This window comes from Xyrauchen texanus, chromosome 1 (genome assembly GCF_025860055.1).
Source record: "Xyrauchen texanus isolate HMW12.3.18 chromosome 1, RBS_HiC_50CHRs, whole genome shotgun sequence".
NCBI lineage: Eukaryota > Metazoa > Chordata > Actinopteri > Cypriniformes > Catostomidae > Xyrauchen > Xyrauchen texanus.
In genome coordinates this window covers 24,657,560-24,684,112 of record NC_068276.1, presented here as the reverse complement: position 1 = coordinate 24,684,112, position 26,553 = coordinate 24,657,560, and the positions used below count along the sequence as shown (strand labels likewise).

Sequence of the window (26,553 nt, the reverse complement as noted above, 5' to 3'; positions counted from 1 at the left end):
TCTAAACAACAAATTAGCTGAAGGAAAATATCATAAAAAAAAACCCCACTGTTTTGGCCAACAGTAATTACATGACAATTTGTCCTGAGTTTATTGTATTTTAATTTTAGACAATTTATTAATTACAATTTCTGCTGGCCAAAACAATGTTTGTTTGTTATTGTTGTTGTTTATTTTTATTTAATTTTAACCTTTTCAATTTTTGCAATTTCACAAATTGTTTCCGGTTCATAAGTGCTTGTTTAAATTTAGCTAAAAGTTTATAATAGACTATTTAATGGCAGGTTCCAATTATGACAACAAAAGCTACTGTTGTGACATGCTGTAATAAGTGAACATGTACTTGATGAACAGTCATAACATTCATTGATATTACTTTTTTCATAGTAAGTATTTAGAGGGTACTTGTAATCCCACAGTTCAGGTGAGTGCTGTACGTACAGTTACTCTGACATTAAATATTGTAGGACAGATGACAAACTGTTCCTTTGCTGAATCCGGGGGGTTAATCATGTAATGCTTTGAGATTTAACCTTTGTATTACAGCACAGAACCAGAAATTATAAAATAATTAGGTCAACCACAAATGCAAACTTTCTTGTCCATCCATTCTGTTGCCCATCCTAATAAATTTACAGAGGAATGTGCCCACAAAACTCTGTTAACAAGGCTGCAGTTCAACATGCAAATTGTTTTAGTTTGTACAGTTTGCTTTTTTGCTTTTTGCTTATATTTTGCTCAAAGCACGTATTTTCATCACATTTACTTACTCATTCAGCACAACAAACTCCAAATCTATAATTTTTTAATTATAGTAAAAATGTATTATTGTTCCAGTTAAATGCTACTTTAAATATGGTGACATTAGCATATTACCAAGAATCAAGAATGTAAAAAAGAAATAAAAATACAAACACAACATATAAAACAAAATGTCTCTTTAATTTGTAAGTGTGAACAGCAGTACAAAAGATTGAGTGATGGTGAGACGATTTTGTCAGATGTGTGTGTATTCTATCTTTTATGGAAAAAGAATAACTCTTGAGGTAAATAAGCAAACAGGCAGGAACACCCTCATCTGCTGTCGTACATCAGTGAATTGAGAATATACTGTAGAAATGTGTTACATTACAATATGCCAAATGCTGCTTGTGGGGAGAACAACCTCTATTGTACAATCCACTAAGGTGTCTAAATAAACCTAAATGTGTCACTCATCTGGTTTATTTATTTGTTATAATAATACTACCATTACAGAGAAGACTGGCTCTGGACATACAACTGTAGCATTAATTAGTTTACCTCACGTCAATACTGCACATGGAAACCAATAACTTGCTGGTTCACATACTAAAGCCAAGCAAAAATATTTTTAGTACCTTTTTTTCTTTTTTAAACAATAATATCCTTAGCAAATAGCTGTCTTTTTTACTGTATAAAGAAGAACGTGAACACAAATATGATGGCAACCTTTTTAAAGTTCAATTAAAAACTTTACACTGGACTGTACAAGATTTTGTGATAAACTATTTACACTTTTAGAATTTAAACTTTATAAAAAAAAAAAAGCAGCAACAGATATACTATTTCTAATGCCTGCATACCTGCCATGGGTCTATGTACCTGCTAAGAAACCTGTCTCTACGCGCACACACACACACACACACACACACACACACACACACACACACACACACACACACACAAAGACAAAATGAAAGAAAAAAGGGTTATCAGGCTGCTAGCAGAATTAAAAATAAGAGCGTCCCTAGTGACGGAGGAGCCACACACAGTGTTTCTTGAGGGACTACAGAAATCTAAAAGCAAAGTACCATTGCCAACAAGATATGTTGCCCCTGACAGCAAAATTGAATTCTTCTGAACAGCAGCTAGCATATCAGTCCAGCATGTCAGTGAATTGTGCTGATTAAATTAACAAAAACTATCCCACAATATACATCACAAAAGTCCATACCAAAAAACAAAACAAAACAAAACAAAAGCATTACAGTAAGATAAGCATAAACACCCAAGCTTTGTCCTCAGTTATTGTACCTACTGTTCATTAATATGGCAGTGAAAGTTATGTATTATTGACTTAATTGCTTTTGACTGGAAGTGAAATGTTCTATTAAACACTATGAAACAACACAGAGCAAAATTCTGTATGAGAAACTCAAATGCACACATTGGGTCTGTATTGTGCAGTGTGAAAAAAAAAAACTAAAACAAAATAAATATTTGCACATCCCCATTGGACAATATGCTGGCATGTGTTTACAAATGAAGCTGTATGATATGCCACAACTGCTGCCCTTTAATTACATAAGCTTTCATCCAAATTTGGCACATAACCAATTATTAAAACTTCAGCAAGTACCTCTGTATTTAGAAAAAAATTATAATAATTATGAAGAAAAAAATTATTAAGTACATTAATTTCAAGATTTGTCCTTTGCTACAGAATGCACTTACAACATAGAAGGACACCTGAATATAATAGGAAATGTCTGGCTAAAAGGAGTGAGAGGTTCATCACTGAAACACATGAAAGTGAGATGCCCGGGTGTCTCAGCTGTCTGTCTAACTACTCGATCAACAGGGATGTGCATTAAGCAACTACATGAGGTACAGTGAATTGTCAGTTTGTGATTTCTTTCTTTCTTTCTATCATTTTTTACAATTACCAACAATATACACACACAAAAAAAGTAAAATACATAATTTATACTTCAGTACAAGTATCCGTGAACAAAAATAGAATTCTATTTTCCTATGTTATATTTACAATGCAAAGAAAACTAAAACTGATGAGATGGAGAACTATTGTATTTTTTTTTAAAGAAAAAAGAAAAAGTAACTTTGTTTTGAGCTTCCAATACGGTTTCAGATTTCACTGTTTTTATTCTTGTTCTCTGATTGTCCTTTAATTATGTTCTACTGACACTTTTAGAGCCAACAATGGCTAATAAATACAATAAAATGTCTATATGCACTAGAGAGCTTCAACTACAATATACAACACAAACGTACATGACCATTCAAATTTGATAATGAAGTCTGGTGTGTCTGGCCAGTCACTACACAAGCCTCTCCATCGAGTATACTGCTCTGTCTCCCCTAGGCAGCATTGGAGCTTAAACAAACTGTTCATTCATCACGTGTCTTTGCATAAATTAACAAAATATGTAGAGAGAAAAATGACTCAAATCTGGCAACTGTGAGGCGTGCACGCATGAGTCCAAACAGGTGACCTTTTTGATTTTTTTTTCTTTTTTGCACAACAGCTTCACATTAGTCAGAATTGATAAAAAATACCATTTATATCCAGTGCTTGTAACACTTAAGAATCATTGTCTCCATGTGAGATTAAAATTGTCTCTTTTTCTTGCTTTCTTTTTTTTTTACCTATACAAGCGCAATCAAGTTTCAGTCCCAACAACAGTCCTTTTGTCTAATACCAGCCTACAGAACTGGCTTGGCATGGTCAAGGAAATATGTACAAATCAAGTACAAATCAACCAATCCACCAGCAAACAGATATAACAGCTTTAAAAAATAAACGTTGGCTTATAAACAGGGAAGAAAACAAACTGAATGTGAATATCAAGGGACATCCAGCCAAGTAATGTACCTTTCGTAAAAATCACAACAAACTAAAACAAAAGAAAGAAAATAAAGGTACGAATACAAGCTTCTAGAGAAGTGCTAAAAACTTCTGTGAATTAAGTAAATGCTTTTCAAAGAGGTGGGCTAAGTATAAGAGTTAATGCTTCAACTGCTGGGGGAAATAAGTGCTAAATACACATTGGTGCCTTTTAGACTTTTGGAGGTAATGCAGTGACCAGCAGCCACGCTGTGACATTTCCTGTCTATTCTAATCTCTGGGTTACTGATGAAACAGGCAGGTTCAAGGGCAAAAGGAAAATAGCTGGACTCATGCATTAATTATGCTGTATTTCAGATGATACAGACTCGTCAGTCATTTTGATAATCCCCACAGCTTGATCTACTTGTTCCATCTGCTCGCTAGCACCTCGTGGGCTGCTTCTGGCTGCGGCCTTTTGCATACACTTTGATGGAAAGAGAGCACAATAAACCACATGGGCCTCTTCTCCATTGTTTAGTACCTTCTCTTGGGCATGGGCTGATAATGGGAGCCAGATGGCAGCCCCTGGAGGGCAGGGTGTGCACTGGGCAGAGGTCAGGTGAATGGAGGTGAATGGCGCTCAAGCCCTGCTGGAGCTTTCAGTAGGGCCAAAGTCTAAAACAAGAGGCCCTGACCGCTAGCTGCATTTTGGCTGTCCTTCCACACGGAAATAACCGGAGTTCTACCGCTGGAACAACAGCATGATTTAGCTGAGCTGCAGGACTGTCTATTTGAATACAAAGGGCACGTTAGAATGAGTCTAAACATATTGTTATAATTGTTTTTTTCTTTTTCAAGTGCTCAAAACAGATCCAATCCAAGAAAAATTATTGAAAATGCCACATTCAACAGATTTGTCTTAATACTTTTGCAAGTCTACTAGTTTAAGCATATGTTTAATTAGATTTAAATATAATTCAGTTTAGTACATAGGCAGTATGTATATCCACTCAATTTTCAAAATAATTTTTTTGTAAAATAAGTGCCATATTTTGCTCTTTACAACTTCTTTTGTTTTTCTGAATAACTGGCCAAAAACATCCAGATAAGCTGGGTGTTCTCTTAAGACTTAATGCTGAACACACTGCAGGCCCAAAGGGCATGCACTGCTTTAAGACTATCTTCTGTCAATTAAGAAAACGGGGCTAAAGAGTTTAGCAGAATGTGCATGTGCATATTGTACAACAGCAATTTGTGATTGTAATACACCAAAGCTGCCTTTCACTGCCTGTCCAATTCTGCAGATTGGATGCCATTTGGCCCCTTGGCATTCTGGCCTGATTACAATCAGTGTGATTAAGAACTGAGAGGGTAAGACCGAACTAGAGGGCCGAGAGAGGCTGCTTGTTGGGCGATCACTGCATTCAAACTCCCGGAGAACTATGACACTCTTAGTTCCTGAGCAATTTAACTTGGAAGTCATTGGAGAGGAGAAAAATGTGGGCTTTTAAAGTTCTGTGATTTTGTAAGGATTGTCTAAGACTCGTGAGGTCTCTCCCTTAAGACATTACATTTTAAGATTTAAGAGCAGGAAGCTTATGATATGTTTGGCACATCTGGACATTTTTAAACATAATAATAATAATAATAATAATTAATAATAATAATAATAATAATAATAATAATAATAATAATAATGGGGAGTTGTAGGCTTTCCCTCTGTGGTTCAGCAAATGTAAGGACTTTTAGCGCATTATGAAATGTCAAATGAAGTTTTGTTGTCTTTTTCAGTTTAAATAGTTCTGATTAAAAACATTCACGAGCTGTTTGCTGGTACAGCATACCTGAGTGAGATATCGAACCCCATCAAAAACAGTAATGTACGCTTCAAAAGAAATAAAAAAGAGTTTAACACATACATGTGTAAATTTATGTGAATTGAAGTAAGACTGTGTGTTATGCATTCATATGAAATGTTTCAATCGTTAAGTTCTATTATCCAAAATGTTGTAGGAAATACCTTAAATTGTTCATGATCAAAACACATGAAAAAAAAAACTAATAAAATAACAATAAAAAAAGCCAAAATAAAACACAATCAAATTGTTCCACACTCTGAGAAACACTTAAGACCAATAGCTGTTAAATCTGCAGGAGCCACATCTGCATGCTGGCTCCCAAAAGGTATATCATCAGAAACAAGTTTTTCAATTTCAGATTTGTTCGTTATTTTTTCTTTTCCGTGTTCTTCAGTATTCCCAATAATAAAAGGATATTCTTCGCTGCCTCAGTTGGCACTGACTTGCTCCTGTGTGTCATTCTCACTACTGTAGTCCGATTTGGGCTCATCCTCAAAGTCCTCGTACATGTCCATCTCATCCTCTCCATTCACTGAGTCGTTGGGAACCATGCTGCCGGGCTCCATCTTCATGTTGAAGGTGCTCTGGATGACGGGGATGGTGGGCTCGGGGCTAGCCGAGGCACTGGAGCAGTCTGATGTCATGTGAGGGGAGGGTGTGGCGGTCGCCATGGTTATGGCACCAGGGTAGACAACACCGGCGCTGGTGCTGATGGGAATCTGTGTCTGTGGCTGCTGCCTGATTCAGAGGTGGGGAACAAAAGACAGATTTATCCTTGTGAAGTGCCAGTGGACCTTTTTTTTTTTTTTTACTTCCTGCCAAGCTCAGAGAAGCTTACAAGCTTTTAAGAGACAGATGAAAATTTTAACGTTTTTCAAGGAAAACAATTACAGTCTTGGGGAATTAGAGAATGGAAAAAAGCACACACAACACTGGCCAAAAACATAAGGCTCTTGGATTTTAACAGTTATATTTAAAACCCTGGCTCTTATGCTCTTTACAGATGAACATCCCAAGCCAGTAATCATCAGTGACAACAAGATTGTGAAAATGACACTCATTTCTTTCAGGGCGACAAAGCCAGTTGGTTGGTAGACACAAGGTCTCCTGATATTTAACAGGCTGACTGATACTCCAGCACTTGTTTTTCTTGCTGTCGAAGTGGAAACACCTGGAGCAGGCATTTTCTTTATTCACAACACAAAGTAAAATATAGAGTTGAGCTCCAAACATCTGCCCCACAGCCCTCTTTACATTCAAACTCAAGCCTAATATCCTAAAATAATGGCCGTAAGAGTCCCACTGCCCTCTGTTACAGTCTAAATAAAATAAAATAAAAAACACTACTATTAAGCAGCAGAAAGAAAATCCTGTTTTGCAGATGGGATTTGACCCAAGATCAAATCCCGAGGCTATATATTTCAATCCTCTGAGTAATAAATATATATATATCAGTTACCACCACACATAATCACAAAGTGACCATGTCTCAGACAAAAGGCTTGCTTGCTTTAAAACACTGAAGATTAAAATGAAGTGTGAGAGGACCATATAAAATTAGAGTCACTCTTAAACACGCTAAATTGCTGAATTACTCCAGTCAAGCTGATTAGAGGGTCACTGGCTTTACACCAGGAACTGGCACACTGCATGGAGTCATTACCTGCTTATTGTGAGAGCTCTAATCCGGCTATATTAACAGCAGACAGGGTTTAAGCAGAGGCCAGTACATGATGGACCTACCCCACAGTGAAGAACTGCCTCATCTCCTGCCTCCTCGACCTCATCATCTGCTTGTACTCGCCGATGCGCAGCTTCTTGCCGTCGATGATGCAGGTGCGCTTGGGCCGGGGCTTGTACTTGTAGTTGGGGTATTTCTCCAGGTGGATTTTGCTGAGCCGCGCCTGCTCCTCATAATATGGCTGTTTCTCCTGGTTCGTCATGGACTTCCAGCGAGATCCTGATGACCACAAGTGGTGATAAGTTAGGACATGTTTTGTAAAGATAATCACTAAAAACAATGAAAGAGATAGTTCAACCAAACATGAAAATTCTGTCATAATTTTCCTACCCTCGTGTCATTCCAAATGACATTCTATCTTATGTAGAAAACAAAAGGAGATGTTTTAATGAATATCACAGTCTTACTTTTCCAGTAATGTAGTCGCACATGCAAGCATTCGTCGTATGCTTACCTATCTTTACAGGGATTTTGTATATGCTCATTTAAAATGAGTGTGGTATGGCTGCCAGAACAACAAGTAGGCTTTTGACCCGTAACTTTTCAATGTTGTTCAACTGAGGTAATACTGCAGCAACACTGAGTGAATTTTGAATGAATTTATTATTCTTTTGTTTTCAAGTGTACAGAGATTCTCTCTAAACATGCACAGAGCAGTGGGAGGCAGGAACGCTTTCCTGAAGGTATGGGAAAGATATAGAGTCTGACTCAACAACCAATCTGAACATTCATTTCAGCACTGGAGCTGTCATTGTGCTGTGAATTTACTTAGCTGCAAAATGTGAACATATTTATGCATTTAATACAACTTTTCCTATTACATTTTTTGAAAGTACTGACTGCACCCGTGCTAGTTTTTGAAGATTTTTGCAGATGCTGACCAAGTTATTTGAGTTGTCCAGTGTGGACAAAAATTTAATTTTTTCAGCTTTTTACTTCTGTCAGTGGAGCCTTTTTATAACAAGATATATAAGTGCAGACCAGTTTACCAATCAGTCTCTACAAGTATACCTGTCTGCACCTTGCTGAACAGGCAGGTCCGTTAGTATCTATCACGCATGCGCTGGGTCTCATTCGGGTGAGTTCGTTTTTACACTGGTTCAGATGAATATAGTGAGCATTTTCGGGTGATATAAAGAGATATGGCATTGTGGTGTTTATTATGCCCGGTACATGCGTTGTGCGTAATGAATGATGTGCACAAATGTACAATGTAATAGGTGCCTGGGTTTGTTCCTAGCAGGCAGCAGATGTCTGCAGCCCACCCCCCACCCTAACTGGAGCCTGTAAGGCTGCTTAGCCTGAACTCGGGACATTTCTCCTATCGTGTGAAGTAAGAAAATATTTTTAAAAGGATACTGCATTAATTACCTTTTTTTGTTTAAATTATGTGTGTTTTTTTTTTTTATTAATCACAGAAATAAACACATTAAATTTCCAAGCACTAATTTAAATAGATATATATCAATATACTATCTTGTTTTTAGTTGTGTACTGTACACTATGCCAGCAAGAATCTTTCTTACCCTAGCACACATTTTCTATGCTCATAAAGGACTATGATTACAGACCATACAATAAGTTATTTTCTATTAATGAAAAATATATATTTATTACAGATTTTAAATAAGTTTATATACATATATGACTATTATAGACTGTGTGTGTGTGTGTGTGTGTGTGTGTGTGTGTGTGTGTGTGTGTGTGTGTGTGTGTGTGTGTGTGGTGTGTGTGTGTGTGTGAGCGTGTATTTATCACTTTGTGGGGACCAAATGTCCCCATAAGGATAGTAAAACCCGAAATTTTTGACCTTGTGGGGACATTTTGTCGGTCCCCATGAGGAAAACAGCTTATAAATCATACTAAATTATGTTTTTTGAAAATGTAAAAATGCAGAAAGTTGTCTGTGAGGGTTAGGTTTAGGGGTAGGGTTAGGTTTAAGGGATAGAATATGAAGTTTGTACAGTATAAAAACCATTATGTCTATGGAAAGTCCCCATAAAACATGGAAACACTACGTGTGTGTGTGTGTGTGTGTGTGTGTGTGTGTGTGTGTGTGTGTGTGTGTGTGTGTGTGTGTGTGTGTGTGTGTGTGTTTGGGGGTTGGTGGATGGGGACTGATACATTTACAGTATACCCACCTCTTCAGTCACCACTACTCCACTGGTCTTTTCAATACAATGGTAGTGGACAGTGGCTTTAGAACCTAAAGTTATCATATGTATCTTGAGTCCATGTGACTCACAAGCCATAACAAAATTCACAAGAAAGAACCTGAATTGAAAATATTTTTTCAGTGAAAACCTTGAGATCTGATGCCCAATCTTGAACACTTTGAGAAAATCTTGTTTACATTGACTTTGCATAAAGTGCTAAATTCATCACAAGTTCTTGCATAATCAAGCATGCCACTGTGAACGAGCTTCTCTCGTGTACTCATGAATGCACAACAGATGTCTAGAGTTTCACTGTAAAATTATTAACATTTCGGGTTGTTTCTCACCAGGATTTTAAAGCATTTCCCTTTGTATTTCGCATAATAAAGTAAGTCATACTGGGATGGAGTGAAATCATGGTGAAGAATTTTCATTTTCGGGTGAGATATTCTTGTATGTAAACATCATTTGGGAGAAATAAAATGAATATCAATACTATAATTTTACAAAAACTATTTCAAATTAATAATATTTTATTAATACATTAAAAGCATTCAATGTTATTAAACTACATTTTTGTACATAGTGTGTCAAAATTAACTTAAGGACAATAAATGTTAAGTATAACAATTCAGCAACATTATTCTGTAACAAGTACTGTTGTTTTGACTGGAGGGTAACTGCATGAATGTTGCCATTGCTGTATTAGCAGAAAAAACAGGGCAGTAAATATCTCCAGCCTTTAGAATGTCCGAGTTGACGGGACTTTTAGTTGATGTGATCTATTGACTCTCTGGACTGGGGAACAAGACCCATTTAGCCCTGTCATTTTTCATGACAAACACTGCCCACGTGACAGCCACTAAATCCATCTAATTGAGCTGCTCCCTCAGGCAGCACACCATCAAGTTTAACCGTGCTCTTCGGTTTCAGCCACATTGAATTGTGCAGAATTATTTGCAAAAGAAGATAAGGTAGGATAATATTCACGAAAAACATTTTGCATAATATAGAAGTTGTAATGTGGATATTTGTGTCTACTTATTGATAAGAAAAGAAATGGCTTTGATATGATTCACTTATTTTTCATGAAATTTAAGGTGCAGTAATTTGTACTCCATCAACATAAAACACACCCTCTCTGTTAATGGTGCAGCTACATTTTAGTCTTGTAAGGCTTGGTTTTGATCCAGAACAGTGGGCTGTTTCATTTTGGTAAAAACAGTCCCTCCCTTTACCTCAACAGAGGATTAGTGTTGCTTAATGCTTTTCTAAGTCATTCTGTCATTAACAGTGTGTCTTATTTTTTAGCAATATAGTGTTCTGATTTTTATTTTATATTGAAAATCATACATACAAATCCTAAACCTACAATAAGTGTACTCAGCTCAATCACAATTATTCCTTGAGCTGCTACTCCAAAGACAAGCAAAGCCATTCCAATAAGTAGAATGACTCTTTAATTAACTGTTAACTAAACCATTGAGCTAGAGTGATCCAAAATAAGCAAAGACATTTTTCGCCAGTGTCTAAACCACTCTACAATAGTTCCCTGGACAGCACTGCAGAGACACTGGGCAGAGGTTCAGTTTATTCTTACGGTGCATGGCATTATACCAAATGAAAACGGAAAGGCTAATGCAGATCGCCATGGCTGCTCATCATGATTGATTTGGGGGCTTAGACTTACCCAAGATTTTGCTGATGTTGGAGTTGTGCATGTCTGGGAAGGCCTGGAGGATTTTGCGCCGCTCATCTTTGGCCCAGACCATGAAGGCGTTCATGGGCCGTTTAATGTGAGGTTCGTTGCTGTTCCTTCCCCGGGGTTCCCTGTAGACCCGTGCCTCGGTAGTGCTGGCGCCTCCTGTTGGCCAACAATAATACAAATGTGGTTAATCTGCAGAGCCATTCAGTTCCTTACTCCCTAGGAACACCAGAGCAAGGAGAGAGTGGGTGAAAACCATTAATCAACTAAGTAGAGCAGGGCATCCATCAGCACATCAGTGTGACTGGAGCTGAACCAGAGAGCTGGGTTTGGGGATCCCTAGAGGCATAAAGTACCTCATACTCCAGACTGCCTGTTTCAAACCGGACTAGACAAGCCCATGTTTTGGAACGTAGAACAAGATATTACTGATGCTAGAGCAACACTTGATGAGTGAAAACTAGCTCAAACCAAATGAAGAGGAGCTTGACTATAATGCCTTTTAAATATTTTGTCTGGGTCTCAAAATTCTTTGCTACGTTCGAACTGCAGAACATTTCTGGATGGCTGTTGCATTGTTATAATGTTTATGTTCCGAATAAAGAATTTGGCATGAAGGTGTGTATGTAAGTACGGTAAAATTTTGAGGGCCAGTGCCAATGTCTGAACAAAAGATATTTCTTTATGTGATAGGGTGGTGCGGAAGCCTAGTGGTTAATTTGGGGCTGGTAACTGAAGGCTTGTTATGTCAAACCCATCAAGAGATAAACTCTTAAAAAAATATATTTTGCCCTTGAGAAACCCCAGTGTGCACCAGTGGGATTGTTTCTGTAATAAATGTACAGTAAATTGCTTCGGATAAAAATGTCTTCTAACTTGACACACTAACACAGCGAGAGTGTGATAAAGGGCAAACAGACTGCATTCAAAAGTGCAACAGCTCTTCAATCAGGCCATTCACAATCAGCATGTGTGTCCCCCAGTTTCTGTATTTAACTTTACAGCAAAGTGAAAATGATTCTGTTTGCATGCACATTTGCTTCCTTTTATATGTAAGATGTGAAAGAATTAAATAAAAGCTGTATGAATATTTCAACAAACAAAAACATGTTGATAAACAAGGCTTGAAAAATAAAACAAACCCCCAAAAAAGCCTTTCCATATGCTACTATACATCTTTAATGATCCAAAAACTGGATAAGAAGGCTTGGAATCTGCCATGAATATTTCATCATCCACATGTGATGTGTATTCATTAGGACCCTGAAACTTTCATGTCTTGGCACACAGTACCTGCTTTTGATTTCTATTATAACTGGTGTTGATAAACAAAATAAAAGGTCTCGCTAAATAATGGATCTTGGCACTGTATTGCTATGCAAGTTTGATACATCGATTATTCTGATGGCAGTGCATTGCTCAGAGAGGGAGGAGCATGAAAAGAGTCCACAGTGGAATCTTCTCACAAGATTAACCTTCTCTGTTCTCAAACACACTTGTGCAAAAATCAGCAAGACGGGGGTCCTGCGAGAGATCAGCTCTAAGTTTCAGGCAGCCAGCAGGAGGCTCTATTCCCCAGGCCCTGATGGGCAGAATCCTAAAGGTCCATTTACACAGGTCATGTTTAACAATCATACTAGCACATTCTTAATCCAGAAAGGGCTTCCCTTTATCTGGCTGGCCAGACAGTTTAGAGCTCCACGCAGTCATGGTGCATCAGTCAGGGTCTGCTGTCCCTACTGCAGGTCCATAGGCGTCTGACTCACACTCTCTCTCTCTCTCTCTCTCTCTCTCTCTCTCTCTCTCTCTCGAAGGTGCTCTCTGATCTTGCCTCTCTATGATCTTCCTTCATCAGTCTGGCAAAGGCAGTACCTCCGCAGCTCTTCACATATGTCTGCGTGGAGCTTCACACCTCACAAACATGCAATAAATTTGTGCCACCATACACACTAGAAAAATATCTGCCTAGTTCCAGCTCTCTCTGTGTGGAACAACACAGCCCTGGGGCTCAACCCCTTCTTTCGGCGAAGCCCGCAAGCAAGCTGCTGGGGGTGTGGGGATTATACAGCGGCACCCTTCCCCGCACAGTACATTAATTTCATTTAGCACGCACTCACCGTGCAGGATAAATTGATTTCACTTTGTTTGGTTTTGACAGCCATGTTTATTGTGCAATGAAATGTAGTGTAGCGTAGGGCTGACAGTATCCATCAACGCTGGGCAATCTGCTGACTGCCAGGGCAAGATGAAGGCATTCATTACCTTGCCAGCCAGCGTTCGTTCGCTCTCTCACTTGCTCGCTCACTCACTCACTCACTCACTCAGCCACCTCGCCCAGACACGACAGCCACTGTCTGCTCAGGGTGTAGAGATGGCCAGGTCTAATTTATGATTCACCCCCGTGCCATTACTTTACCACTGACACTGATTCAGCAATTTATATACTGGCATGCATGCAGATATAGGCAGAGGTGAACAGCTTATGAGTAAAAGAGACACAGGGTGCGTTTTTGTGTTCTTCTGCTCTGTTTTGATTGTTTTTCTATGTAAACGTGCACCAGATGGTTATTTTTGACAGTTGTGCCGCATGTCTCTGTTTTTTCAGCATCCCACACGGGAGCAGCATGTTTTTTGGACACAGTGTAAATTTAAAATAGATAATATTTTCTTAGCTGCATTTCGTTCTATTCATTGCACTGCATCTAGCTTTTTATTAGCGCAAGAACTCAGAAGTCTGGACAGCCCTTAAAGGAAGAGTTCACCCAAAAATGAAAATTCTCTCATAATTTACTTACCCATATGCCATCCCAGATGTGTATGACTTTCTGCTCTACTCAAATTAAGATTTTTAGAAGAATTTGTCAGCTCTTTTGGTCCACACAGTGCAAGTGAATGGATGGCAAAATTTTTTAGCCCAAAAAAAAAATCACATAAATCAGCATAAAAGTAATCCATAAGACTCCAATGGTTAAATCAAAGTCTTCAGAAATTATATGATAGGTGTGGGTGAGAAAACGATCACTTTCATATTCACCTTCTTGTGTTTTTGGTGATTCACATTCTTCATGCATATTTCCCCCTACTTGGCAGGGAGAAGAATTACTTAATTATTGATCTGTTTCTCAACCACACCTATCATATCACTTCTGAAGATATGGATTGAAATACTGGAGTTATATAGATTACGTTTATGATTACTCTATGTGCTTTTTGGAGCATCAATATTTTGGCACCCATTCACTTGCATTGTATGGACCTTCAGAGCTGAAATATTCTTCTAAAAATCATAAATTGTGTTCTACAGAAGATAGAAAGTCATACATATCTGGGATGGCATGGCAGTGAGTAAATGAAGAGAGAATTTTCATTTTTGGGTGAACTATCCCTTTAAGCTTCTTTTCTTCTGTTTTTCCACTGACAGCGGCTGAGAAAGAAAGTGAATGAGAGGGACTGGGGCTGGTTGTAATAATAATCTCTGTTTTTTCTCTGTTAAAAAAAACTGTTGTAGCTGTCGTGTGTCAGCAGGCTGTAGGGTGGCTAAGTAGACACAGACACAGCACTCTAAGCCATCTGAGGAGACCACAGGAATGAGAGCCGACTTAAATGGGGCAAAAGACTACATCTGGGGGGGGGGTTGTCGCTTGTCTACCTCTGCGAGCTGGTGCTCTGCGGGGTTGAGGGAGCCCTGCATGAAGAAACAGGTGGTCCGTACACCCCCCCACCACACTGAAATCATGATGTGCCTTAAGCAAAACCAGCTAAAGAGTTGGCAGCAAGGTTGCCTTTTGCAACGTCATTCCATATACCACAACATTAAATTTACAACACTATGCTTTTTTCCTGGTTGTTGTTGTTTAATAAAAGAGAGATTACATGCCTCTGACATTTACAAATTACCATTAATTGACATTTCTTTCCCACGTGCAACGCTTTTAGGAAGCACCTAGTTAGGTGTGTTATTGTGTAAATAAATGCAGATGTTTTGGGATGCCACAGGAGACCCCCTGAGGTGCGTAAGGTTGGGTGGTGGGTTGACGGCAGGAGGCTTCTAATCGACTTTATTGTGATTTATGAGACCCGTTGTCCAACATGACAGAGCGATACAAGAATCTCCATTTAATTTGTCTCTCCCGGTGAACAGGAGGGAGAGCAGAGGGGGACTGTATGAATTACAGAGATCGAGAGAGAGAGCGAAAGGGGCCCTGCGGCCCAGCACACCTGTCTGCAGCAGGCCCAGACTCGACGGTACATGGAATGGAGCCAAAAGGCTGAGCATCTCAGGCTCTCAATGCAGCTAGCCTTTTGTTCCGAGGGCACACACAGACTGTCACACAATAATCCACTCCCAATGCTCTGTGAAACAAGCAACAATCACGCAAACCGGCCGGGCCCTTTGCCCATGATCAAATAAAGAAAGAGACACCTTTCCATAAAGGTATTCAGTGCTGGCATTAACATGCCAATTGTTGGTTTTCATATTTGGAATTCTGCTAGGTACGTGTGCGCGTGTTTGTGTGTGAGTGTATAGGGAGAAAAGCATGGATTGTCACCAAATATTTCTTTAAGCTATTATTTCTCATGTATCTCACCCTGGATGTTGTAAGTTTTTTTTAGAGGGGCATTCTAAATTATTTGAGAACCTTTTCAGAGGCTGTCAGTTAAAGGAAACCCAGACTGAAATGCAGACTACAGCAACAGTGGTAATGGCAATGCATTGGCTTTCTCTTGTCTCTTTATTGTATACACAGATGAGCAACTGTGCAAAGTATTTTTCTTTTATCTGAGCTGATTTACGTTAAGTATGATTAATTATATCGTAAACTGTAATGTTTTATATAATAATTAGATTAATATGCTGTTTATAAAACTTGTTCATAAAACAATCCTCTAACACAAAGATGCCTGTTTAACCTTTCTATTTTTTCTTTGACTACAGTCAAAAGATTTCCATTTAATAACTATGCAGCAATTTAACCAATCAAACACATAAAAAACACAGCTCTCAGCCCATTTTGTAAATAGATTACAAAGTAATTTGTCCATTCCTAGTTAATCAGTCCAGCCAATGCTCATTTTCGCTGGTATTGTCACAAAAGTGTGCTTATATTACCTCGACTTCCTGCCCCCTGGAATCTCTCAACATGCCCTTTGTTCTGCTAAGACCCCTCTCTGACAGAGACAGTTTAAACACACGCACGACCCGACCCATTCGGCAAACAAAACTCATACGCTGCCATATGTGAATGAACAAAGAGGCAATACTAAAGCCTTTTGTGGTATTAGATAATGTTTTTCATCTGAGCTTAAAAAGACCTAATGACTTTGCGGTGAGCTGATGCATGTGGCTCGTGGCTTTATGCGAAATGAAGGAAATTCTATCTATTTCCATACCCCGCAGTTATTTTCCAACGGCCCCTCTCTCTCGTTAGAACTTTGGCAGCTGTTAATTTGGTTGCTGCATGCTTCGCAAATATTAGTTCAAGCCACCTAAAGCTTTCTGTGAGTTACAGGAATGACAGAGAGCTGTTTTACACTCTGAGCCATTTTCAATATAACGCATCTTTTCAGCAAGCAGGACCTCCACACAGGGAGCACGCCGCTGTTATGAGCGCAGTAACATCCACTCAGTAATTTTCCTCTGCTCCCAATGGCAGTTACTGTGTGAGTCTGTTTGCCCTGTTAAAGTGTCAAGAAATTTTATTCTCAAATGGTAGTTTCCTAGTCAGTTGATAAATAATTTAAAGGGCATAAAAGTGTAGATAGATTTATTGACAAAACGTCTAAACAGAAGTGTACTAAAACAGATACTGGTGGCAAATAAGCAGAATAAAATGGATGAAGTACTGCTTTTTTCATTCGTAGGTATCAAATCCACAGTGCTTACATTGCTGAAATGTTTTAAGGAAAGTAATGGAATTTGTTTGACTTGATCTATCAAGAAAAAAAAAAAGGTTCTAAACAAAAACGCCCAAGTAAACACACTCTGTGTTTCTCAACGGATAAACACACTCTGGTTGTAAAAGAGACTATTTAATGTGGGGTGCATCATCATAAAATTGCCGTTCACATCCTTCATCTCGATTTGTTTGTGGGAAGATGGAGCTGGGATGGCTCTTGGTGAGCTCAGAGTGCTCGCACTGGCGCCTTGTTCACTGCTCCCCCCTGGGATGAGAAACCTCTGTGGCCTTTGCCTACTCATAATCTACTCCCTACTGGGAGTTAACTGGTGGGACGTTTTCTGTTCCTTCACCTCCACTTGGAACTCTAAAAGAACACCCCATCACTTGGGCTGCTTTGTGCCCTCAACCCTGCTTTGACCGCTCCAGTGCCCACAGGAGATGGGTTCCCACTCTGTGGAGGACACGAGGACCCAACTTTCTCACTGATCAGAAAAGGGTGGGACAGGCTCCTTGGCGGGAATCTGCTCTGGTTTGGTCAGAGAAGATCCAGCCAGACCAGAAAAACTGCATCTTGAAACCTCTATTTACAGAGGAGATTTCTACCCAGCCCAAATAAATAAATTATGTTTTTGAAAGCTCATAAACAAACGTTATTAAAAATGATCAGCCTCACATAAAAAGTTATGTGAGGCTGATCATATAAGTTTATGAAAAAAATAAAAAATAAATATCAATTGTGTTTGTATCTTCAACAAAAATGTTCAAGGCTCACTGCTCATTTTATAAATTTGATAATACCCATCATTACATATTTAGGATAATCTTCTTATTTTTTGTCTATGTCTTTGCTCTGGATTTCCATGGGAACTGTTACAAATATTTACATTGGTAAAACACTGATGCATATGAGTGTTCCTCACTACTGGTTACTAATAGAGCCACAAAAGGAGATGACGCCTTGTCATATAAGTGCTATCTAAAGTTACACCTCTGTGCCCAGCATATCAAACGTGAGCTGTGGCAATGGAGCCCACGTCTGGAGGACAACAACTAGCTTGTCATCAACTAGCAAATCAGAACTAGCTGTGAAAAATGTTAAGTACAGCTGTGTAGTCCACCCCAGAATACACACACTCCAATAGTGCCTTTAACTTTCCCTGACTCTAACCAAGCACCCATGTAATGTAAATCTGACCATGTGACTGAACTGTATGTGACCACATTCCTCACTGTAGTTGAGTAGCAAGTAGTGTCACATATACACAGGGAGTAACGGAATACATGTAACAGGATTACATATTTAAAATACAAAATATAAGTAACTGTATTCCACTACAGTTACAATTTAAATAATTGGTAATTAGAATACAGTTACATTCAAAAACTATTTTGAGTGCTGAAGAGATTACTTTGCATTTTATTTTCATTTGTTTTATTTAATATTAAGTCCTTTCAGATGGAAAACATTTATACATATAAATGATGTGATCCAAAGTGCATTTGAACAGCAGTGAAACACTTTCTTATGATACGTTACATTCATACGAGCAGACAGAGAAGTAAGTTTGAAGTAAGTTTGGAGCAGAAGAAATAGAAATAAACATTGTGTAAATTGTCAGCTTTACGCTAAGCTAAAATTCAATTTTTAGCCTTTTTACATGTACATGTTACCAGACACAATCATATTTATTTATCAAAACGTTGGATCATAATTTATTTTTTTCTAGTAAGACCTTTGATATTAGGGCAAACATTTTATGCTTGATAATAATTTTTTTATTGTTTTCATGTAAAAACATCTAAAAATCCTTCAAATAAGATCAATTTTATTGATCTTGTTTTAGAAACAACACTGCATAAGATATTTAGGTTTTTCAGAGAATATTTTTAACATGTGTATTTTGTCTTACTGTACTGGCAGACTTTTTATAGACAAAACAAATGAAAACTTGAAATCACTTTAGTTGAAGAAGTAATCCAAAGTATTTAGAATACATTACTGACCTTGAGTAATCTAACAGAATTTGTTACAAATTACATTTTACAGCATTTATTCTGTAATCTGTAGTGGAATACATTTCAAAAGTAACCTTTCCAACCCTGGATATATGCCACATGCTTTGCAAGGGTACAAAGTGTGGCAAACAGAATTTGTGAGCTGTAGCAATATGATTTGACACAGTGTGCCACTACAGACAGTGGCTGTGTGCCACTTACCTTCAAAATCCTCTGGTCTGGTGAGGTCGATGACTCTGTGACCGATCTTTCCATCCTCGCCTAGTTTACCCAGGTGATGGCTCAGGCTGTCGTAATGAGACCTCTCCTGCGAAATATAAAATAAATAAAAAATAAGTACAAGATAAATACAATTACCTGACTACCGATATTTAATATTATCTATATATATTTGACAGAATAACGTTTAATAAATAAAACTGTTTATTCAGGTAAATTACTTTGCATAAATGAGAATTGTACACATTTTGTCAAAATTTAAATATGACCAAAATCATGTCACTTAGACTATGATGTGTCCTGCGACAGACAGACTTGGATTAACTATGATTTAGAGAAAACAGTGTGAAAATTGCAGTAACCTCAAAATCCACACTAAAACCAGACACCTTTCAGTGTTGGGGTAGTTACTGAGTTTTGCCTTTGTGGGCTAGTACAACATGAACATTAAAGGTATAATTCACACAAAAATAAACTTTCTGTCATCACTTAACTCATCCTCATTCCAAACCCATATTACTTTCTGGCAGAATGTTATGGACTGACAGCCTGTCACCAATAACTTTCATTTCATTCACTTAAATTTACATTTAAAGGGATAGTTCACCCAAAAATGAAAATTCTCTGATCATTTACTCACCCTCATGATATCCTAGGTGTGTATGACTATCTTAGCTCAGTAGGCCCTTAAAATGCAGGTGAATGGAGATTTCTCTTTTGATGCTTCCAAAAATCACAGACAGTCAGCATAAACTTCATCCATATGATGAAAATCAAATGTGTAATGGTGAAGAAAGAAAGTCATACACACACCTGGGATATCATAAGGGTTAGTAAATGATGATATAATTAGCATTATTGGGTGAACTATCCCTTTAAAGTGAATGGTGACTGATTTGTAATAACATGAGGGTAATTAAATGGTGACAGAATTTTCATTTTTGTGTGAAATATCCTTTTGACATAGGACACACATGCTGTGTGCATTTTGATATGCTCATGTCAAGCTATCTTTATCATGGCTCTAGTCTTTTAATGTCTTCATCTGTAGGGACTTGTACCGATAAGAATGTGGAACACTCTTCTAAAAAGGATTTCAAAACAACGCACTGAAAGATCCTGTGCACACAATGCAGCTTGGGACCTCCAGTGAAATGTGCTTTTTTTTCCCCTCTTTGCAGCACATGCTCATCTCGGCTGCCCTGAGTTCTCTGTCTATCATTTATTCAAGGCCCATGCTTGGAGGAACATGCTGTGTTTTCCCTTTTGTCGTGTTGCTTTCTGTTCAGATTAAACTCGGCATCATGTCGCACTTGATGCACAATAAACCCCTGTCATTCCTCGCCCGAGCGACAATATTAAATGTCATGTCCGTGTTCATTTACAGAATAAAATAACAGCTTTTGGGGGGCCCTCCTGAATGGCTGCAGCACATTACACTTAATGTATTATGCAGAGGAAGAGGGGCCGACCACTGCTCGGGCCCATTGTTAAATGACCTAGTTCTGCCTTGAGTGCGGCAGGGCATTAGCGGAGACCTGTCTCGCTCTCTCTGAAGACTCAAGGAGGAGATGGACACTTTGACTCGGCATGATACAAGAAATCTCTCCCCCCTCTGATCGGGCCTGGAAGACACTAAAAGCCAGGCACGTAACATCGAGTCAGCCCCAGAGCATTTGTTCTTCTCCCAGGGTGTGCATACAATCTCTGGCAAAAGGTGTGCTTGAATTGTCTTTCTCTTTTCTTTAGAGAATGCCTATTATGCACAGTTTGAACAGACACTCGGGCGGGCTCCCAACACAATGTTAACAGCTCCCCTGCCACACATGCAGACACAGATACCAACGTACACATTAATCTTTCAGCCGGGTTGCTTTGGCCGTTTTGCTCGTTTGTTTGTTTTCTGGTCTTTTTGTCACTGGGGAGCCATGGAGCATGGAAGCTCTTCACATGGCAAAAGATTATCTCTCCGGCTCAAGTTGTCAATAGCCCATGACAATAGTGGATTACTTGGGATGATTCTGTTCTCATTGCACCTGTTGTCACTTTAAATAGACTTTATTCACTGTCTTTTACTGTTTAAAAATGGCAAGGTTAGAAATAGAATCGTCTGATTAATCTTTTTTTGTCTGCAAATGATGCGCGATAACGTGTATTTTGCACAAAAAAAATACATATATACATAAATATATTGTATAAAAACAAAACAAATGTACAGTTTTACTTGTATTCAAGCCTTTTCAGTGCACTTTGAGTGCTGACTTTTTTTGTTACTAGTAAATACTATTAGGGCTAGGACTAAAGCATCTAAAAGACAGAGAGAGGAGCGGTATAGAGAGAGAGAGAGAGAGAGAGAGAGAGAGAGAGAGAGAGAGAGAGAGAGAGAGAGAACTGCAATTTCCCACCACGCTTGATGGAACAATCATTATTTATGGCCATCTGAGTGATTCTGATGTACAATTAACCACTACCTGCTTATGGCCTGTCATTAAGAGCTGCCTGTCTTGACTCTGCCTTGCTTATTTAAGTGTTTTATAATTATGACATGTGTAGCGGTCCCCGCTGGGCCCGGGCGGCTTTGTAAAGATAAGTTGGAGCGCTAGCTCGGCGCGCCACACTCCGTGTAAAGCCTCCTACACTGCTGTATTCATCACCAGACTGCATTATTGCACTTAATGAAAGAGGCGCGCAACCCCCGATGACAAATTGACTGATGTGCGATTAGTCGCACAAGCAATGGGCGATGTGCCGTGGACAGTCCACTGGGGAAGAGCTCAACAACTGTGTGTATGTGTGTGTGTTTAGAAGGGGTGTAATAAATTACTTGCCTCTGTCCTCCCCTCCTGCCTGCTCAGCTGGCTCTCTCTGATCAATCAACCCCTTTTATAAAGTCATGATCATTAAACATCAGTTTGGGGAACAAGAAGCATCCATCAGTGAGTTTCATTAAATACTGTTTGGATGCTAAACTTTCTTCTTTTCCTCTTGGAAACAAAAAAGTAATTAAAGAATGAGTTGGCAGAGAGCTATTACAGTACATGTAAATGGGATTAGACACCTCAGTGTCTCAGGTGTAACTAAATGGACTGAGGGAGAGAGTTCATTCATGTCTTATAACCGCAGGAGTGGTCTGTTTACAGTGCACATTAACAGTCTGTAAGTGATTAAGAACATAAAACGAAATGTGCACACCTTCAAACGTTGCACAATGAATTTCTATAAAATTTTATATACTATGTTTTATACACTAATTGGTTGTAACTGTATAATTTATATCGTAGCATTAGTATTGCGCAGAAATAAAAAAAAATAGATAATTTATATGCATAACACCAGGCTTTTTGTTTGAAGACTTGAAAAAGGTCTAAAGCGGCTTTACTAATGTCCGCATCAAGTGCTGCGATAAATCAGTGACATTTTTATTATTTTATGGTGTCATTAAATTTTTACTGATCACTTTGCAACAGAAAAGCAGTAAAGGGAGTGTACTATCCTAAGAGAGGCCTGTCCAGCCAGGCAGATACTCATGGGCAGATCTCTCTAACCATTGTGCTATAAAGGATATTTATAATGTGCATTACACCAGCAAGATGGCAGGAGCCCCAACTCTACACAAGTACAAGAAGGCCAGAGCGAAGGAGAAAGGGAGAACGCGGTGAGGGAGCCAAAAAAAGAAACAATGCAAGATGTCATGTTACACGTTGTGCCCCTCCCATGCTAACCGCGACCTCTCTGGCACACGGCTGGCCCTTCCCTCAAATGGGTTCAGCATGCAGCCCTTCATTCCCACATCTAAAATTATAACCGCACAGTCCTAAGCTGAAGTGGAAAAAGACACCCACAATAATCTTCCCTTTACTATTCTTTTTTCCCCTTCATCCACAAATTTGGTCACAGAATGCATTTAGTATAGAATACAGAGGATGGTTGCACGGTGAAGTAATAACACAGAAGGAGCAATGGCAAGGCTGCTGGAACTTCTGAACATCTGGAGCGGAGCCAGAGTGAGGAGCTCATGTCAGAGAAGCGGAGAGGGCTTTAATCAGGCCGGCCGCAGAACATGTGCCTGAGGATTGCAGTGCTGCCCACAGATGCATCGGCAGTGGCATGTATTTTGGGCAGGAGCGCATTGTGCTGGTGTCTACCCTGTACTTACACATCACACTGCCATAGAGTGACGCTTTTCCTCCCGTATAAATAGCCTGGCTTCAGCCATATGGCATTGGATTGTTCCAGCCGGGTTTGCATGAGTCCAGATAATGGCAATTGTGAGACAATTTTGGGCACCGTGCTGCTTAGTGTGGCCATTCAAATCCATGTCCAGATGTTTTAAAAATGGAGCCAAAGAAGCATACGCCTCCGCTGCTTATGGATGAAGAAGGAAATAGAAAGGCACAGTATTAGAAGGTTGATCAAAACTAATTACTGACCTTGGCAGGTGCGAGCAAGTCGACTTAGTAATCTGCCTTTACTGTTGCCCAGGTGCACAAGGCTAATATCATAATCTGGCAAAAAAAAAAAAAAAAACTTGCTAAGACAGAATGGTCCAGTGAATAAGTGTGTGTGCCATGTCCTTGCCTTAGCGCTGAAAGCTGCAAATACAGCATGTTGTGTCAGATCTACACCTGGTTGAGAGATCCGAGTAATAGAGAAATAAAGGGTGGCTTTGAAAGCCTATTACAATGAGTGCCGACTCTGTATATGCAATAGAGGTTTTAAGCTTCAGCCATCTAAAACGTCTTTGGCTGTATTGAGAGCAAGACTCAATACAACACAGTGCAGCTATTTTGCCCCTCATCTGCTTTCAATTCCTGCTGTAACCAATCACAATGTTATTTATAATGATGCAGCTTTCCAGTAGTTGGTAGTTTTGAAATGTTTAGTCAAAAGCACATGCAGTTGTGCGGCGAGCCCAAAATGTATTTCATGCGGTCGCTCAGTTTTTATTCCCGAGCGGTACTCTGCGCTCGCAGGCTCCCAGACAGAAGAAGCAGGCACAAGCAGAGCATTGCTGGGTCTACGACCCCTCCACTTGTGGGCATCCAATCACAGAACTTTTTTTACCTTCCAGAAGCACATCATCTGAGGACATTGTGACATTTCGCCCGATTCAGGCAGCCCTAATAGTTCTATGTGCTTAGCCTAATGCTCTCCTTTTATTGAAATCTGCTTTTAGAATGTGCTATTCAGTGGTAGATTATAGCATAACTGCATGTAAAACTGACAACTTGTGCTCTCTTATAAAAACAGGGAAATTTACCCACAACATCTGACCTTCAACATCACTAGGGAAATAAACCATTTTATATGTGTCCATCTCTCTGCAGTAAAAGAAAGTCTCCAGCTCTGTTTTTCTTTTTGGTTTCCTTTTTTTATTATTATTATTATTAGTATATGTTGTCAGACTTATAACACCCTGAACTGTTCACTGAGTCCTTAAGGATCTGTTAAGAGGGACCTTGCTTTCTCTGCTCATATCATGCAATCTATTTACAATAATGAACACTCAGAATCGCATGATCTGGGAGACAGAGGCTTCTTTATGCGCTTGTTCGGAGGGGTTCTGTCCCAATATGGTGCCACATAAATGACTCATTGTAGCCTATTCTTGTAGCTCTCTCTATAAGCAGAGCTCTGCAGGTCTGCGGTATAGAGGCTTGTTACATTTTTGAATGAGTGTCCTGTTTTGGACATTTGTGATTTTATGCAGCCACAATGTAAAATCAGGGGCCATCGGCACAAAGCTAAACTCCATTCATGTCTTACTAAGGGATAAGTAACAGGAAGAATAAGTGTGTAGTATTGTTTCAGAACTACCCCGGGACATACAGCCACACACACAGATGTTCAAACCCACTCAGAAAGAGAAAAAGGCACTATTTTAATTCCCTTGCACACCTGAATAATTAAAACAAAGAATCAATGTGAGCAATTCTCAACAATGGCACTTGCTGGCTATGGGCAGTGCCTGAGTTCATAATATAATCACATTTTGGATGGCCAAAACCATGTTTGGCAGGATTTACTTTGCAGCAAAAAATAACCTATGCTGGCAATTTCCAAGACAGCAGCAGAAAAAGGGGGTAGAAAATTGCTTCCAGGGCTGCACACCAGAGAAGATTATACCCAATTCTTTGTAAAGGGAAGTGTGAATAGGACCCTAACACACACAGGGAGGGAACGAGGGCAAACATTGGCTTTGGGTCTAAAGGTACGGGGTGAGGATTTCGAGGAGAGTGTGCAAAGCTCCAATTAAATGTGTGTGGCCCGGTGCTATAGGATTTGAGAAAAGTGAATATTCCTCTCATCAATAACGTAGGCGAGGAGGGGGCGGGGGAGGTCTGCGGATGCTCAATAGGTCAATACACTGGCCTTTCACCCTTTGATTCCAGATTGAGAAGTGTCAGCACAAGAATATATTTTATCTCCTTGCCAGGCTGAAATCTAAAATCAAATTCTGGCCTCTTTCCAAAAGTGGAGCCTTATCATTAAGCAGCTTGTAAAATGCAATTTTGAAATGTAAAATCAAACAAAGAAGTTAAACGTATTATATTGAAACTAGTGCATAAAACGGATCTGTAAACGTACAACTCCGTGTTTTTCCAAAGGGGAAAAATGCACTGGAATAAGGAATAAATAATAAAGTAGATTAATTGCCCACTGTAGGCAATAATATATATAATAAATATTTGAAAAAGGCAAATTGTTAGAAGTCCCATAAAAGCTTTTATTTCACTGATGGGATGTCAAAGGAAAAAAAAAAAGACAAATAAAAAACAACCAAGCAAACACTAAAACATGAATATTTTACACATGCACCTAAAAGACAGGAGACTTCACCATCTCAAGGGGCAGAACGTAGAGAGATTCGAGAAAAGAAAGTCTCTGTGTGTGAGAGGGAAAGAGAGAGGTAAAAGGATGCAGGTCATTCCATTGTGTTCAATGGACACACTTTGTACTAAAAGATGAATTGATCCATCTGTAAGCAGCACTTAGCTCTTTTCTGCAGCTCAGTCGTTACTCTGGGATAAATCAATATTTAATATCACCCACCAACAGCACCAGTTGATGATTTTAACTATCCTTAATCCCATTTATATTATCTTTCCAGAATCTTCCATGTAAGTTTTCACTTTGATAAACTTCCAAACAGCAGTCTGGAAGGCAGTTATTAAAGGGTGTCCAGTATTTATGCCAGGTGAGATGATGCACTGAAATATTAATATTCTGAAACTGACCAAAGTGAAAGCGTTTATCTAGAACACTTAGATGCCTTTTTCTAGCGTCAGGCGTGTGCAGCAAGCACAGGCCAACTGTCTGAGGTGGAGCTGCCTTTATGATATCATCAGATGCAGACAGGCTTCTGAG

At 39.1% G+C, this 26,553-nt stretch overlaps 1 protein-coding gene across 5 annotated transcripts in view; it reads right to left on the bottom strand.

The window, feature by feature from the left end:
• Positions 1-940: 940 nt before the first annotated feature.
• LOC127629095 (transcription factor SOX-6-like) overlaps positions 941-26,553 on the bottom strand; it is a 166,502-nt gene continuing 140,889 nt past the window's right edge. For all 5 annotated transcript variants that reach the window (XM_052106349.1, XM_052106429.1, XM_052106492.1 and 2 more), the window contains 4 exons: positions 19,168-19,273; positions 11,036-11,209; positions 7,192-7,408; positions 941-6,186 (listed from right to left, as the gene is read on the bottom strand). In XM_052106349.1, the coding sequence (XP_051962309.1) occupies positions 5,877-6,186; positions 7,192-7,408; positions 11,036-11,209; positions 19,168-19,273 (807 nt within the window). In that variant the 3' untranslated portion in view covers positions 941-5,876. The remainder of the gene's footprint in view (positions 6,187-7,191; positions 7,409-11,035; positions 11,210-19,167; positions 19,274-26,553) is intronic.